At 42.1% G+C, this 14,516-nt stretch overlaps 1 protein-coding gene across 1 annotated transcript in view; it reads right to left on the bottom strand.

Moving 5' to 3' along the window:
- Positions 1 to 14,516, bottom strand: part of RGR (retinal G protein coupled receptor) — a 192,687-nt gene that overhangs the window by 146,498 nt on the left and 31,673 nt on the right. The window contains exon 2 of the mRNA XM_086920152.1: positions 3,361 to 3,517. Coding sequence (XP_086776278.1) covers positions 3,361 to 3,517 — 157 coding nt within the window. The remainder of the gene's footprint in view (positions 1 to 3,360; positions 3,518 to 14,516) is intronic.

Raw genomic sequence — 14,516 nt, forward strand, 5'->3', positions numbered from 1 at the left:
CTCTTCTTCTTGGCAGTCTTCTTGATCAAAAAGAGTTCTAAAGTTAAGGGGTCTGGGCCCCCGTATTTGTATCCATAAATCCTTTGATCCACTAGGCAGAAGGTGTCTGTGCCCAGCAAGAACTAGTTCTGCCTTCTCTGGTGTGATTTCCCGGCAGGGAGTAGAGACGGCATTGTCAGAGACAGACCAAGCCCTTTGAGGTGCAAGGAAATCTCCTCCCTCTTCCCCCATCGAAGCACAGGTCTATTCAGCCCTTTCCTGACCTACCTAGACTTTCGGGAGCCACTCTTGCTTCCTAGCCATCTGTCGTCCAAAATCCAGACAGGCAATCCACATTCCAGCAGAGACACAAGGGGATGACTGAGCAAGAAAATACCTACTTACTAAAAGTGGTATTTTCAAACACAGAATGTAAAAATCACCTTTACTAAAAGATGTATCGTTAGATTCTGAGTTCAGGCATACTAAATGGTATTTTCCCACCTAGTTCCCAGGGCCAGTTATATGTATAAGAAGTTATAAACAAACTTCCCATACTGTCCTATGGGGAACAGGTAGCCTTGCAATAGTGAAAAACGAAATGGGCTGTAATTCACAATCATGACATGCCACACACACCAGGGCATGTCCTACCTTTCACATACACTGCACCCTGCCCACAGGGGTACTTTGGGCGTACCTTAGGGATGCCTGACATGTAAGAAAAAGGATGTGTATATGTTGTGTATCAATTGCTTCATCAAACCCTTTCACGACTTAGCACAACATCATAACTGTGTGCATAGCGGTCAGGTTGTGGTGTGTCATAGGGATCTGACTCCACCAATAATTTATGTATTGGGAATCATAACATTTTATAAGACCTTTTTATAAGATCTACTAAAGGCTAAAACGGATGGCAATGCTGTCACTCTGCTTTGGTAGCTGCAGATGATACAACTGGGGTGGGCAGATCAGGAAGCCAAAAGGAAACCACGTGGCATTCCAGCCCTGCTCACTACTACTGACTGGCATCCTTCTACACTGTGAACTAACAAGAATAAAACTGGCAATAGGGGAGTTCAGGAAGGCGAAGGGACATGTTCTCACCTCTGTGATCTACTCACTATTACCAGCTGCTGCATGATTCCTTGATACAATTTGAAAAGATGTTAGGTAACATTACAAAGATGTTAAGCTGTAGAGGAGATGCATATTTGACTGTAATTGGATGCCGTGCCATGCCATGCCATGCCATGCAGCCGCAGCCCGTGCAGGTAAGCGTGGTGGGCTGGGTAGAAGAGGGATTTCAACAGACGATGACAAGGGAAATTTAAATAAATAATTAATTTTCCTTCATCATTGTCCATCAAAATCCCCCCCAACCCGGCACCCCCGTCCCACCACTCTTACCTGCACCAGCCGCGACTGATGCCATGTACTTGTCACAAAGCAATACCAAAGGGACTTGTCAGACATTACTTATATCGTTAAAGGCAATACCTTCAAAACATGTTTTGCCCATTGAAAACAGTTCCTTGTGAATTTAAGGACCAAACATATTTCCTCTTTGTTTGAAAATGTCTGTTATGGACACTTAACCCGTTTGCCGCAGCCGCAATTTTGCGGCAGTGCGGCACTTCCGCAAAACGGGAGGGGCCGTGTCGGCCGTTGGACGGCGCAGCACTACGAAGGTAGTGCTTGCGACCTCCAACGGCCGACGGTAGCACTTATGGGGTTAAACACTGGTGGGTAAGTGGTAAACGTGCATGGTTTTCACATTTCTGTATTCTAATAATTTAGTTTCTGTTTTTGTATAGTACTTAGACAACCAAAACAAAAGGGCCGATTTAGGGCACTAAGAAAATGTCCCTGGATTGAAAGCTGCGTTCATACTCAATGTTTCACTGTGTTTGTCAGAGCACAGAAATACTATGTTGACACGAAAAATCATAAATTATATTCATTTGATGAGATCCATACACAAAGAATGATCTCATAAGAGTGTACAGCTTGTTAAAGAAACATTTGTATTCCTTAATGTTTGTTTTTTTGAAAGACACGTATCACTGAATATTTATAAATGAATGTCTTATTAGGTGTCACCTACAGATGATTTTTAGGTGTCTGCTGGCAATAGACCCATTGTATTCAATATAGATTTAGGACGTGATTTAGAGTTTAGGAAGAGGGTACTTCCTAGCAATGGTTATGGAGTACCATCTCGGTAATACTGTTAATCCAACTAACTAATTTAAAGTCAGGCAGACCATAAGTATATCCCCGACTGAGATAACTGGCTGTGTCGCTGACATACTCCTCCGACAGCCCAACTGAGTATGGACTGTCAGAGTTTTGGCCATTCGACTGCCTGCCTAATTCAGAGCGGCTGGTCGAATGGGCTGTTTTCACTCTCCTGTACCACAATGAAAAACCTGGTGATAAGCAACAGTGAAAACTATTACATGATCCCAACCCCATGGTGAACAACTCCTGTAGGGTGACGGCCATTATTTCTGTTTTTTCAATCACAAAATCTCGGTTTGCGAATTTTTTTGGGAAAAACCAAAACCAAGTTACAAGTTTGGGAGGCAGAGGTCATGTTTGATGGTGCCATCTGCCAAACTCTTAATTCATTTCTTATGTTTTCAGAAAAAGCCAAGATAGTCGCTTTGATGCACTGGGACCACCTAAGGTAAAAAAACACATTGACAAAGCTAACAGGTCTGAGCTCCAGTGTCACGGAAAAGACCAATCAACTTTACCAATGGTTGCTCTTTAAATGTAGACTCATGGCTCAACTGAACCATACCCTGATACTTTACTGTTACGTTAGTGACTGATAAGCATGTTTTTAATGGTTTCAATTGCTGAATCAAGTCCGATGCCTAAAGAAAAGGAATTTGACTTGAAACCAATCTTTGTTCATCTTTGAAGATTCCAAATAAGAGCTCTAAAATGGCCTAGTCTGAATGTAGTGTTGCTTGGTCAGACATAGACAGACATCTCATAAAGATATTAAGCTATGCTTGTGTTGTGCTTTTATTTCCCAAATGTTACTGCTCACCTAATGTTTATGTAAAGAAACACTGTTCATTCTTTATGTTACACACAGTTGGCGATTACAAATGTGCAGTGTAAATGTGAGTGTTTTTAAAATATTATGAAAAAACTATACACAGTGAGTTTAAAAACGTATCATGCTTTTCGAACAATTATCCCGAGCTTTTCCTTGAAATCACTGACTAAGATTACTAATGACTAAGAGTGTGTGATTATTTCTAAGGTTGATCTCTTATGGACTGATGTTTGCTTGAATACTTATCAGGCATCAGAACCTAGGCAAGAAGCACCAGTGATGTAAAAGCGGATGCACTGTACCTCAGGAAGCTGGAGAAAGCTGCGATGAAAGCGTTGATGCAGACGCCAGTGTCTGCCAGAGCCAGGCTGACGATCAGGAAATTGTGAGGTGTCCTGAGAGATCTGATTTTGTAGAAGGAGAGTAGTGTCAGGCCATTTAAAATGAAGCCCAGCAGAGCTGCAAAAGAACAACAGCAGATATGTTATGATCAACAAATGCGCAGGGCACTGATACAAATTCTGGTGCATGACAATTACAGCTTTAATTCAACTATCAGGGCTGGTGTCAGTAAGGTAGGTTTGTTATGGTGCGACCACACAATTACATTAAACACTGTGTGCATTTATGTATGTGGTATACCTAAGACTTACTGCCCGCTACTCAGGGTATTAACAGCTTCAAAAACCCTCTCCTACGGAAGTTAACCTCTGTTATTTATTTATTTATTTTTTCTTTTCAATTCACATTTTATTTTTAAATAAAAAAACAATTTTAATTGCCTAAACTGCCATTATGGGCTGGAACCAAGCGGAAGGGTACACAGTGAGGGCCCCAAAAGTTGCGTAACTTAATATTTGGCTTTCAGCACCTGTCCCTCTATGGTCTTCCAAAACAGATTGAGAACACACCCATTGCCCCTATCTGCTTCACATCGCTGCTCCACACTAACTTGACTTAACTTTACACTAACTTAACATGCAGGACAGCAAACATAGTAAATGCCCTAATTATAAGCATTCTGATTGACTGAGAAACATTCGCCTTCGCACCAAGTGCTAATATTCGCAAAATGTAATATGTCTGAAAGGATAAGGACAGACTATAGGCCATCTAAAGGACAGTGTTATAAATGGTGCATGGTTGGCATCAAAAAATAAGAACATGGCAAGTGACAATGCCTTAAATATGTGTGGTTTAAAAGGGATGTCATTCATACTGAAACACACTGGAGCTCATTACAAGCCGGTCGTTGATGGATATGTTATATAGAGCACTCAATACAATCTGATTCTGCTTGTATGATGGAAGGTGGATTGAGGATCTACTACGTAAACTCATCCTGCTCCTAAGGATGCTTCACTCTCCCGTAAGCTTTAATAGTGCTTCTTTTCCCTCAACAGAAGCACCTCATGTCAATCTTACCCATAAAGAGATAGTCACTGTGCCACTCCACCTAACACTTCACTCCCACTACCCAAATATGCCCCTGATTTGTGTCTGGATCATTTCCTACATGAACAGGAGGGAGTTTGCGCCTCTCTATGCTATTCTTTTACAACCCACGAAAGCTAGAGAAGAAGATCGCCATTCATTACCCCCTGGATGTCTACTTAGGTAGAGATCTGACAGAGTCCTTATTTGGAATGGAGTGCTTGTCCAATGATCCTTAGTTCTAAATCACATTCAGAGATCTGCACTCAATGAATTTTGATTCTGTCCCCCTCAGTTTAGTTTGGGCCAAGCTATCTGCATGGGGCATTCTGAACCAATTGTTAGATATGATTATATTGCTATACTCCAACATGTGGGTCCAGGTGAAGGTGGGGGGTGGTAGCTGTACAACTCAAAGATTTAAAACATTTAGTGGTCTTAAACAAAGTTGTCTCTTAGCACCTTGTCTCTTTAATCATTTTATGGCTGATCTACATTCACGTGTTAAAAATGTTAATGCTCGTTCACCTAACCTAGCTGGACATAATATAAAACATCTACAGTATGCAGATGATACCATATTTTTAAGCCATACTCCCATAGGTTTATGAAGATTAATAGATTCCTTTAATCTATACTAAGATTATAAAGAGAGAACACAAACCCTGGAGCCAGGTAAACTCGGGAACCACAGCGCCAATCCACACACCCAATATATCGTTGAAAATGTCAGGGTGTGCAGATGGACATAGGCTATATAAAATAAAAATGAAATGTAAATTTAAAAATGTAACTTAAAAAAAAAGTAGTCCCCTGAAAGTAGCGCCGGCCGCGACGTAGCGCTGGCTGCGACGTGCGTGATGACGAGGAGGAGCGGCGGACATGAGCGCGGGGAGGAGTGGCGGACAGGCGGGGAGGAGCGGAGAGGAGCAGCGGACAGGTGGGGAGGAGCGGTGACGAGCGGCGAGGAGCGGCGGTAAAGTCAGGAGCGCGGTGGAGGAGCGGCGGCTCAGGTAAGGCAAAGGGACATGTAAAATGTTGGGGCGGTAGGGGGCCGGGGCCGGAGGTGGCTCCGGGACACGGACAATGTCGGGGCGGGCGGGGGCCGGGGCGGGCGGGGGCCTAGGCGGGCGGTTGGCCCTGAAGCCTCATTGCCCCCGGACAACATCGGGGCAGGCTGCTAGTAACTATATATTAGCCAATGGCTTACAGATGAACACCAAAAAAACGAAAATGATGACGATTGGTTCGACTAAGTCAGATATGATAGTTTGGAACATCAATGGTTTAAATATTGAAACTGTAAAATGTTATAAATATTTAGGCATCACATTTGACAACAAATTGTCTTTTAAACAGCATTTTCTTAATTTAAAGGCGAAAGCTACTGTGATGTCTTTTGATTTTAGAAAGCTGGGAGACATGTTGGAATGTCGGTATCATGAGCACTTACTTAAACTAATGAAAGCTAAGTTGATTCCCTCTCTGGACTATGGGTCAGAAATCTTTCAATGGAAAGACTCAAAAATTCTTAATAATCTACAGATTAAAGTTTTTAAGTCAGTATTTAGAGTTCCAAAGAATATCGGGCACGCCAATGTTAGATTAGAAATTGGCTTAAAAAGACAGTCTTTAATAAGACAATCTGCATTTTTTAAATCTTTATACTCCTCTTTTTGTTCAGACCCAGGAACCCTGGCAAATTCTTGCTGGCAGGAAATAATGAGGTATGAGCATGCTGAGAGTTGCAGATCCTATCTAACGGAGAGGCTAAAAAATTGTAAGTCTCCGCCCTTCAAAGATGTAGCTAGAAATAAAGCTGAGTTCAGACAGACACTAAACCAATTGGCTAATTTCCTAATGATTTTATTGGATAAGGACAAGTTTGCGAAAAAAAAGTCATGCATGGTCAGGTATCAATTAATTTACTGAATTGGAGACTCAATTTAATCTTATTTCCCACTTAAAACCATCTATAAGAGACACATTTTTGCTGTTACGACTTGGGAGATATCCCACAAAGGAAGGACCCCCCCGTGTACAAAATGGTCCTCAAACAGCTGTAGGATATGCAGTTTTCAAAATGAATCATTATTGCATATTTTATCTATTTGCCCTCAACTGCTACAAGAGAGGAAAACCCTATTAAAATCCTTCTTTAAAGAAAATGAGGTGAGGACACGTTGCCAAGAAATTATATTTTGCCTCTCTGGGAAATTGGCTCATTTGACCGCACCGTTTGTAAAGTTTATTCTCATTGCAGAAAAAAAGTTAATTTCTGAGTGTGCCACCAGAGGTTAGGAGCTTGTGACAAATATTTGGCTCGCTCAACGATGCTGCCCTAAAGATGCTTTTGTCAACTATACCCCAATCTGACAACTGTTTAGATTGTTACAGACCTGAGAAAGGATTCTTTGAAAGTATTTGCACAGTGACACTTTATCTATATTTATTTATGGCACATTAATCTCTGATATCAAATGGGGGCAGTGTATGCAATTCCTAGAAGACTTTGTGAAAGGCTCCTTAAAAAAGGAATTGTACAATGATTCTTAACTATGGCATTGTAACTATAACTTTTTTATCTGTTTATTTTACAACATGGTGTAGCAGGGGCATTTTTGACAAAACTTTTTAGATGTTTTAATTATTAGTTTTATATATAATGCTGCATAGTTATTTGTGATTTATGTGAAATATCTGATTTTTAATATTAGAAATATAACGTCAACCCGAGAAGGTTGACATTTTCGTACTGGTTACATATATGGGAACTTTAGCACTGGCACTTTGAACTAGGAATTGGAGGAAAATATTCAAAATGCTACAAAAATATGGTGTGATCGCTGTTCTGAAATGTGGTGTATCTTCAATATTATTTTTCAAGTTACAATGCTTTGTTGTGTCTATGCACAATCTAATGTTTTTTATATACCTCCTGTTTGTAATGAATTTAATTAATCAACAATAAAGGCTTTCTTTCTATTGTATTGTAGATTTCTGTGCCTGAATGATTGCTATCCCTAACCCCAAGGTTATATAAACACACACAAACATGTACACACATACCGGGTATGGCACTCCTTAGTGGCTTGCACTATCCTTATCATGAATGCCAGGGAGTACTTTATCCCATATAATATATGGTCCCACCATCACCTTTCCCACAAACCACTTAAAACCTTTGTGAGTAGCTCTTTCATATTAAAGAGTGAGCATGTTTTCAATCATGATGAATAAAGTAAAACCTCTAGTGCAAACCTATACATATCAATAACATGTTAGATATTTGTTGCAAACAGAAATTAAAACAGTTCAATATAAGTCAGTTTTAAAAAAGAAAGCAGCAGCAACTTGAAATGTGTAGAGACATGCAGAAATATTCTAGCTTTTTTCAATGTAAGGGGTGAAAAAAGAAAAATATAGTCTTTGCTTGTCAGCAGATGAAAGAAAAGCAACACTCCGTTTGTTGCTTTAAACAGTTGATTTAATTATGCTCCAAGACCTTACTTGCCTTTGACCTCGACTGATGGCATTGTGATGACAGAACTCGACTGTCAGAACTTATAAAAGTCTTTTCTTTATAATCGGTGACTGTAAAGTCAAGTGAAGTTTATTAGCATAGTTACTTAAAACCATTGCATAAAGAACACCATAAAAAACTGATAAAAATAATCAAATGTTATGTAGACAAATTGTAGTCCGTTGTGTTTTACGAGTTAAGTTCTTGAGTGTACCTCAGTCTAAAATTGTGTGCCACTGGGGGCATAGCCCTTAATAGAGAACCCTCCACCAGCTGGGAGTGATTTGATATTAAAATACTGTAGAGCTGTGAAGAAAAAAGGTGTGTGTATTATTTTTTAGGCTGTGGCTGCAGAAGTGTTTTGAGTCAACTGTGAGCTATGTTAGGCTGTGTTATGCTGAGAGCCCGTGCCTCAGCCCTCTGGCATTTTTTTAGCCACCAGTTTAAAAAATTGTGCTAAACGTCAGTTCAACTGTGGGTCCTCTGGTGCGAAACAGGCCAGCACTGCCTGCCTCTGAATCCGAAACCCTCTATGATCAAAATGAGCTTTAAGAAGCTGCCTCCTCTCCTTCCAGAGTTTGTTGCAGGTGCTCCGGAGGTTCAGCAGATCTTCTGTGGATGTTCCACATAGGAGGCATGTGGAACCTGCACGATCCCTAAGCCAGTGCAGAATGTGCCGAGTGCACAGTAGTAGCCCCAAGCGATATTTCATAATGTTTTTTGAATATCCTAAGTAGAAGTATTTTGTGGGGCCAGTGCTGTGTAACTGCTCAAAGTCATCCAGCCATGGGCCCTCTTTGCTAGTGTGTCTTTATCTTCGATCATCGATAGGAGTTTTATTGATTTCCACACAAAGTTTTTGGAATACTATATTGCTGATGGGTGATTCTCAGGACTGCGGGAGCCCAGGGTTGTGAAGGCTTTCTTTAGGATAAGTTGTGGCAGATGATAAGTTTGTCTGTTGCAGTTCAAGCCACAGATTGTGATTAAGGGTTTCTGGTTCGCCTTTCAAATTTTGTTCCAGGTGACGATGCAAGTTCCTTACCTTGGCAGGGACTATTTTTGTAGTCCAAACTCCAGCATGTGCCTGCGAGGTGTAATTTGGCAAGTGGAAGATAATTCTGTAAGCTCTTGTTACTGTGCTATCCAATGTTTTAGCATACCTGCCCCTCTGTAGTTCGCTGCTGTAGGCTATCTATGGTATAGGTTTGCCTTGTGTGACTCATACTAGGGGAAGCAGTCATGGGCCATTCAGTGTTGAGCTGAGTTTTTTCAATATGACTGCCAGCTTAAGGCCCTTCCTTTTGATCGAGTCCGTCTGAGTGACAAAGTGACCTCACTTGTCTATCATCACGCCTAAGTAGTTGTATTCTTTTGTTGCTTCAATGCGTGATTTACCTCAGAGCCAGGCTAGTGGTCCTTTGAAGCTTTTGCCGATCGCATTTGACTTTGTTTTCTCCAGACTGATGGTTAGGCCATTATTATCAGAGAATTTCTGGATGGAGTTGACAAGGCATGCAGCCCCACCTGAATGTGGCTGACCAGGACTATGTCATCCGTGTAGAGAAAGCTTGACAGTGCTAGGCCTCCAAATCTGGTGGCGTGTGAGTTGCAGGCATTTAGTGTCGGTATTAGGTCTTCCAAGAAGAGATTGAATAAAATTGGAGCTAGGACACATCCCTGCTTGTGTCCTTTGTCAGTTGGTATGCGTCTTGAGAGAAAGGAGCCGTCACCAAGTTTTACCTGGACCCATGTGTCTGTATGGAGAGCAATTAACGGGTTCAGCAGAGTCTGTAGGATTTCCCAATGAGCCAGTTTGCTGCAGAAGTTGTTGCGGTTCACGTGATCGAAAGCTACTTGATAGTAGATGAAGCATAGGTGTAAAAGCATTTTTAATGCTTTCACCTTATCAATCAGCAGTGACATGGCCAGATGTTTGTTGTTGTTTTGAAGGACTTTGCTAAATCTGTATGATTGAGCAGTATAATTGATCGCTCATTGGCCCATGACAGGAGTTCCTCTAGTAGTGTTTCTGCAAAATATTTTACCTCGTTATCTATTTTATTTATTTTATTTTATTTTTAGAATTTATTAAGCGCAACAATTGCCCGCAGGCGTCTCGGCGCTGTATTGTATTACTCACTTGTTGGATACTGAAGATGTTTTTCAGAGGTTAAACAGCCAGGTTTTCAGTTTCTTCCTGAAGGACATTAGGTTCGGACATAATCTTATGATTTGTGGGAGAGAATTCCACAATCTTGGGGCGGCAACTAGGAAACGTCTGTCTCCCCAGTTGACCAGCCTAGTCCGAGGCACTGCCAAGTCATTCTGTCCTGCTGATCGTAGCATTCGAGTGGGAATGTATGGGACAAGATGGTCGCGCAGGAATTGAGGTGCTTGTTGATGTAAGGCCTTGTAGACGATACAAAGTGTTTTAAATTTAATTCGGTTCCTGACCGGGAGCCAATGAAGACTCCTCAAGGATTCTTGTATTGGCTTAAATTTAGGAATGTTCAGCAGAAGTCTGGCTGCCGCATTCTGGATTGTTTGCAATTTCTTTATTATCCTGACTTGTGCGTTTGCAAACAAGCCATTGCAATAGTCCAGTGCTGACAATACCAGAGCGCTGACCAGTGTCTTTCCCACATTAGTAGGAAGAAAAGGAAGAATCTTCCTAACCAGACGTAGTTTGTAAAACGCCGTAGAGGCCGTCTGATTAGCATGAGCCAGAAAATTTAGCTTGTCATCGAAGATGACACCCAAATTTCTTACTTTCGTAACTGGTTTGGGTACGGCTCCAAAAGATGATGGCCACCAGGTTGGGGACCAGCTAGGACTGAGGTGGCCAAAGGTGACCACCTCAGTTTTATCAGAATTTAATTTCAGACAGTTTGCTGACATCCATTTTCCAATGGCCAGCATACCTGTCTTGAAATTTTCCGCCACTGTTTCCCCATTGTTCCTGACAGCCAGTATCAGCTGTGTATCATCCGCATATGAGGTAAGGTTCATCCCGTGCGCTTTGATGGTATTAGCGAGGTCCGACACATATATATTGAATAGTGTCGGACTAAGGGATGAACCTTGAGGCACCCCACATGGCAGCGATAACTCAGCGGATTCAAACTGGCCCAGTATAACTGCCTGGGATCTCTCTGCTAGAAAAGACGCTAGCAGATCTTTTGCTAGGCCTTGTACACCCATCTTTTCGACACGGTTGACCAGGATTTTATGGTCAACCGTGTCGAAAGCAGCAGATAAATCTAAGAGTACCAACAGTGCAGTGCCACCTTGGTCTCTGATGAGTCGAATGTCATCTGCAGCTTTGATAAGTGCTGTTTCCGTTCCATGATATTTACGGAATCCAAATTGTGTTTCATCGAGCAGGTGGTATTGCTCGATGAATTCCGTAAGTTGAATATTCATGGTTTTTTCCACTATTTTAGCAAGGAAAGGTAGATTCGCTATAGGCCGATAGTTTTTAAGTTCTGCTTTGTCCAAGCCAGGTTTTTTCAAAAGGGGTTTGAGTAAAGTTTTTTTTAACTGGTTTGGAAAGATGCCTGTGCGGAACATGAGGTTAATTATTTGGGTAATGGCTGGGATAACCGTATCCAGTATTGAACGGAGGATATTTGAGGGACATGGATCCAGGGCTGATCCAGATTTAATTGTTTTAATAATGTCCTGAATATGAACTTCCGTAACCTCTGCAAAACAGGAAAAATTTATACTTGAGGATGGGGTATTTATCCTTTCAAGGCATTGGTTATCGGCTAGGTTGAAGGCTGAAAATATGTCATTCACTTTACTAAAAAAGAATGAAGCCAATGAATCACAGAAATCTTGTGAGCACGGGGGGTTAAGGTCTGGGACACTTCCCGCAAGCTGTTTAGTTATTTCAAACAACTTTTTATTCGAGTTTTTTGCGCTTTCAATTTGCTCAGTGTAGATTGACATGCTCATCTAAGATTGCAACTAGGCGATAACTCCTTGGCTTTGACTTGTCACCGGATTTGCGAGTCTGGGAGATTTTTGAGCACCTCCAAGAAGGTGAAAATGTGCTGAGCCGCCTTATTTCTGTGAAGAGAGGCTCAAGAGCTTTGGTCCAGAGATTAAGATCCTGTTTAAAAAGTGCCAGGGGGATTCTGTTGGGGACAATTGCCCCCTCCCTCTGCAAATTTGCCTTCTGATTGCCGCAATGTTGCTGGAGAAGATGTGAGTGTCATACTTCCTTCGGTTGGTGGAGGCGCTATGGAGCTCTTTTCCTCAACATTGGGGTTGGCTGGGTCTCTCTTGTATGTCTTGTAGAGTCAGGGCCAGTGGTCTGTGGGGTGAAGTGACTCCCAAGATAACTTTGCCAGTCTTCTTCCAAGATGTAGGGTGAAACACCTTCATTTGAGGCCAAGGTGAGGCTGTTAATCGTTCACCAGAATCTTGTGCTCTATTTCTGCTTGATATCGACATAGAGTTTTGCCCGGACCTCCTCTTCTCTTTGCCTGCTGACAGCTCATTTCAGTCTCTTACGTTGTTGTTTTTGCGGTCGGAATAGTGTCAGAGAGGTTTTGTTGGTTGGATTATGGAGGAGGGATCTTAGGTGGAGGTAGATCATGCTTTTTATATTCTTGATTTGAACCCATTGTGCTTTTGGAATGTGCCACATCCTGTAGTTATCTTGGTGCGCCTTTGGGTTAGTTGGCACGGCAAAGGACTCTGCCATTTTGGTAGTAAAGTGCTTGCATCTCTCTATTTAAGTTGTTCCATACCGTGACTTAAAAAGAGATGTGGCGGATTGAGAAAGACCCCTAATTAATGTTGTACGAATTTGATCCTTTTGTAGTTATTTGTAAAGATTGATTCAGGAGCAGTCCGTGATCGTACAAAAATGGGCGTAGTTGTTCATAATAGAAGCTCTTGGAAGTCGATAGTCTCTGTCACCTTTTTTGCCCAAATGGAATGTGATACATTGTTTGAGCAGTAATAGAGAAGACAAAGGTTTAATCTATTGCCAAGCTTGTAGTTGTAGAGTAGTAAGTGACTGCCTGAGGATTGTCGTCAGCATGTCTGCCATTAGTGGCTGAGGTTTTCAAGGTCCTCCAGTAAGCACTGGCCTGTGCTGGTCATATGATCCGACTTACTATTTCCCTGTATTGGTATGTCCCAGAGTGAGGTGTGGGCAGAGACATCGTCTGAGGAGCCTATTAGGTGTAGATATGGATCGCCAGTTAGGATGATGTCTGCTGTTTCCCCTTCACTGATGCATGCCTCGAGGTAATCTACCTGCTGCCGGGCCTCTTTGTTTTTCCTTTTTGGATGGAATTAGGCATTGATAAGTATTATGTTTGTGGGAGTATTATGTGCTTTCGCAGAGTGAGCTTGTATTTTTATTGCATTAGTTGCTGTTGAGGGTGGGCCCAGTGTATGTGCTGAGGCTGTGCATGTAGTTGACATTTAAATGGCCAATCCAGCTTGTAGATGGCCGTGTTTTTTATCCCCTGATGGCTGGCATAAAGAAGTGCAAGACGCCTCGAAGATGCAGTGGGTCTGCAGCCAGGTGTTCTGCAGTGCAATAATGTCAAGGGATTGTTGGTAGGTGAAGAAGTCAGGGTCTGACATCTTGACGGAAAGTCCGTTGATGTTCCAAGAGCCTAGATGGAGTAGGTTGTTGCTTTGGGTGACTGGTGGCTTATTCCTCTCTTGCCATTTGTTGCCTGGTTGGTGGCTGATTGCCCTTGAGATCCACCTGAGATTGTTATGAGGGTAGGTTGGATTGGCAGAGTTCATGCGGCGTCTATTGGTATCTTGAAAGGTCTCTTCTTTAGCCGGTGAGTTCCCCTTTGCACCTCTGAGCAGAGTACTTGTAGTGTTTTTTGACAACGTTGGGTGGTCACCTTTGCCCTCTGTTAACAAGGGTGTAGGATAGCCAGGTCCAGAAAAGGAGATGATGTTTATTCCCCTGTTCCTGAAGATGGGGCTTTCCGCCATCACTTTCTGCGCAATATTTGGTGTTCTCCATCTAGTCTTTGTGACTTCTCCCTTCTGTGGGACTTTGTGGCAAAAAAATTCCATTGACTCCATGTCTATTAAGGATAGATCTATCAAGGATGGAATGCTTATGAGCAGCTGCAGTAGGATACCTCCATTCAAGGGGCGTTAACGTCACAATGTGAGTTTGCTGCCATGAGGGTCTGATGTTTTATTGATTTGGAAAGGCAGCTGACTGGGCAAGGGTCTTTGGGCAATACCAGAGTGCTTTGCCTGCACTACTTCCTATTCTGAGCTGATTGTTGGCCTTAATTTCAGCTTGAATTAACTGGGCCATGCCAGTCGGAGGTAGAATGTCACGTCCATTTAAAGCAGGTGTAGTTTAGCTGATTTGTTTAACCTTCACTGACTTCTTAGTGATATGGTTGATTTGGTAGGGGCTGTAAGATTTTCTGACTGGCTGTCCTTCTTGATGGTGGGATGGAAAGCATCCTGTGTAACAATATTAACTGGAACAGC

The sequence above is a fragment of the Lissotriton vulgaris genome, chromosome 5 (assembly GCF_964263255.1).
Source record: "Lissotriton vulgaris chromosome 5, aLisVul1.2, whole genome shotgun sequence".
NCBI lineage: Eukaryota > Metazoa > Chordata > Amphibia > Caudata > Salamandridae > Lissotriton > Lissotriton vulgaris.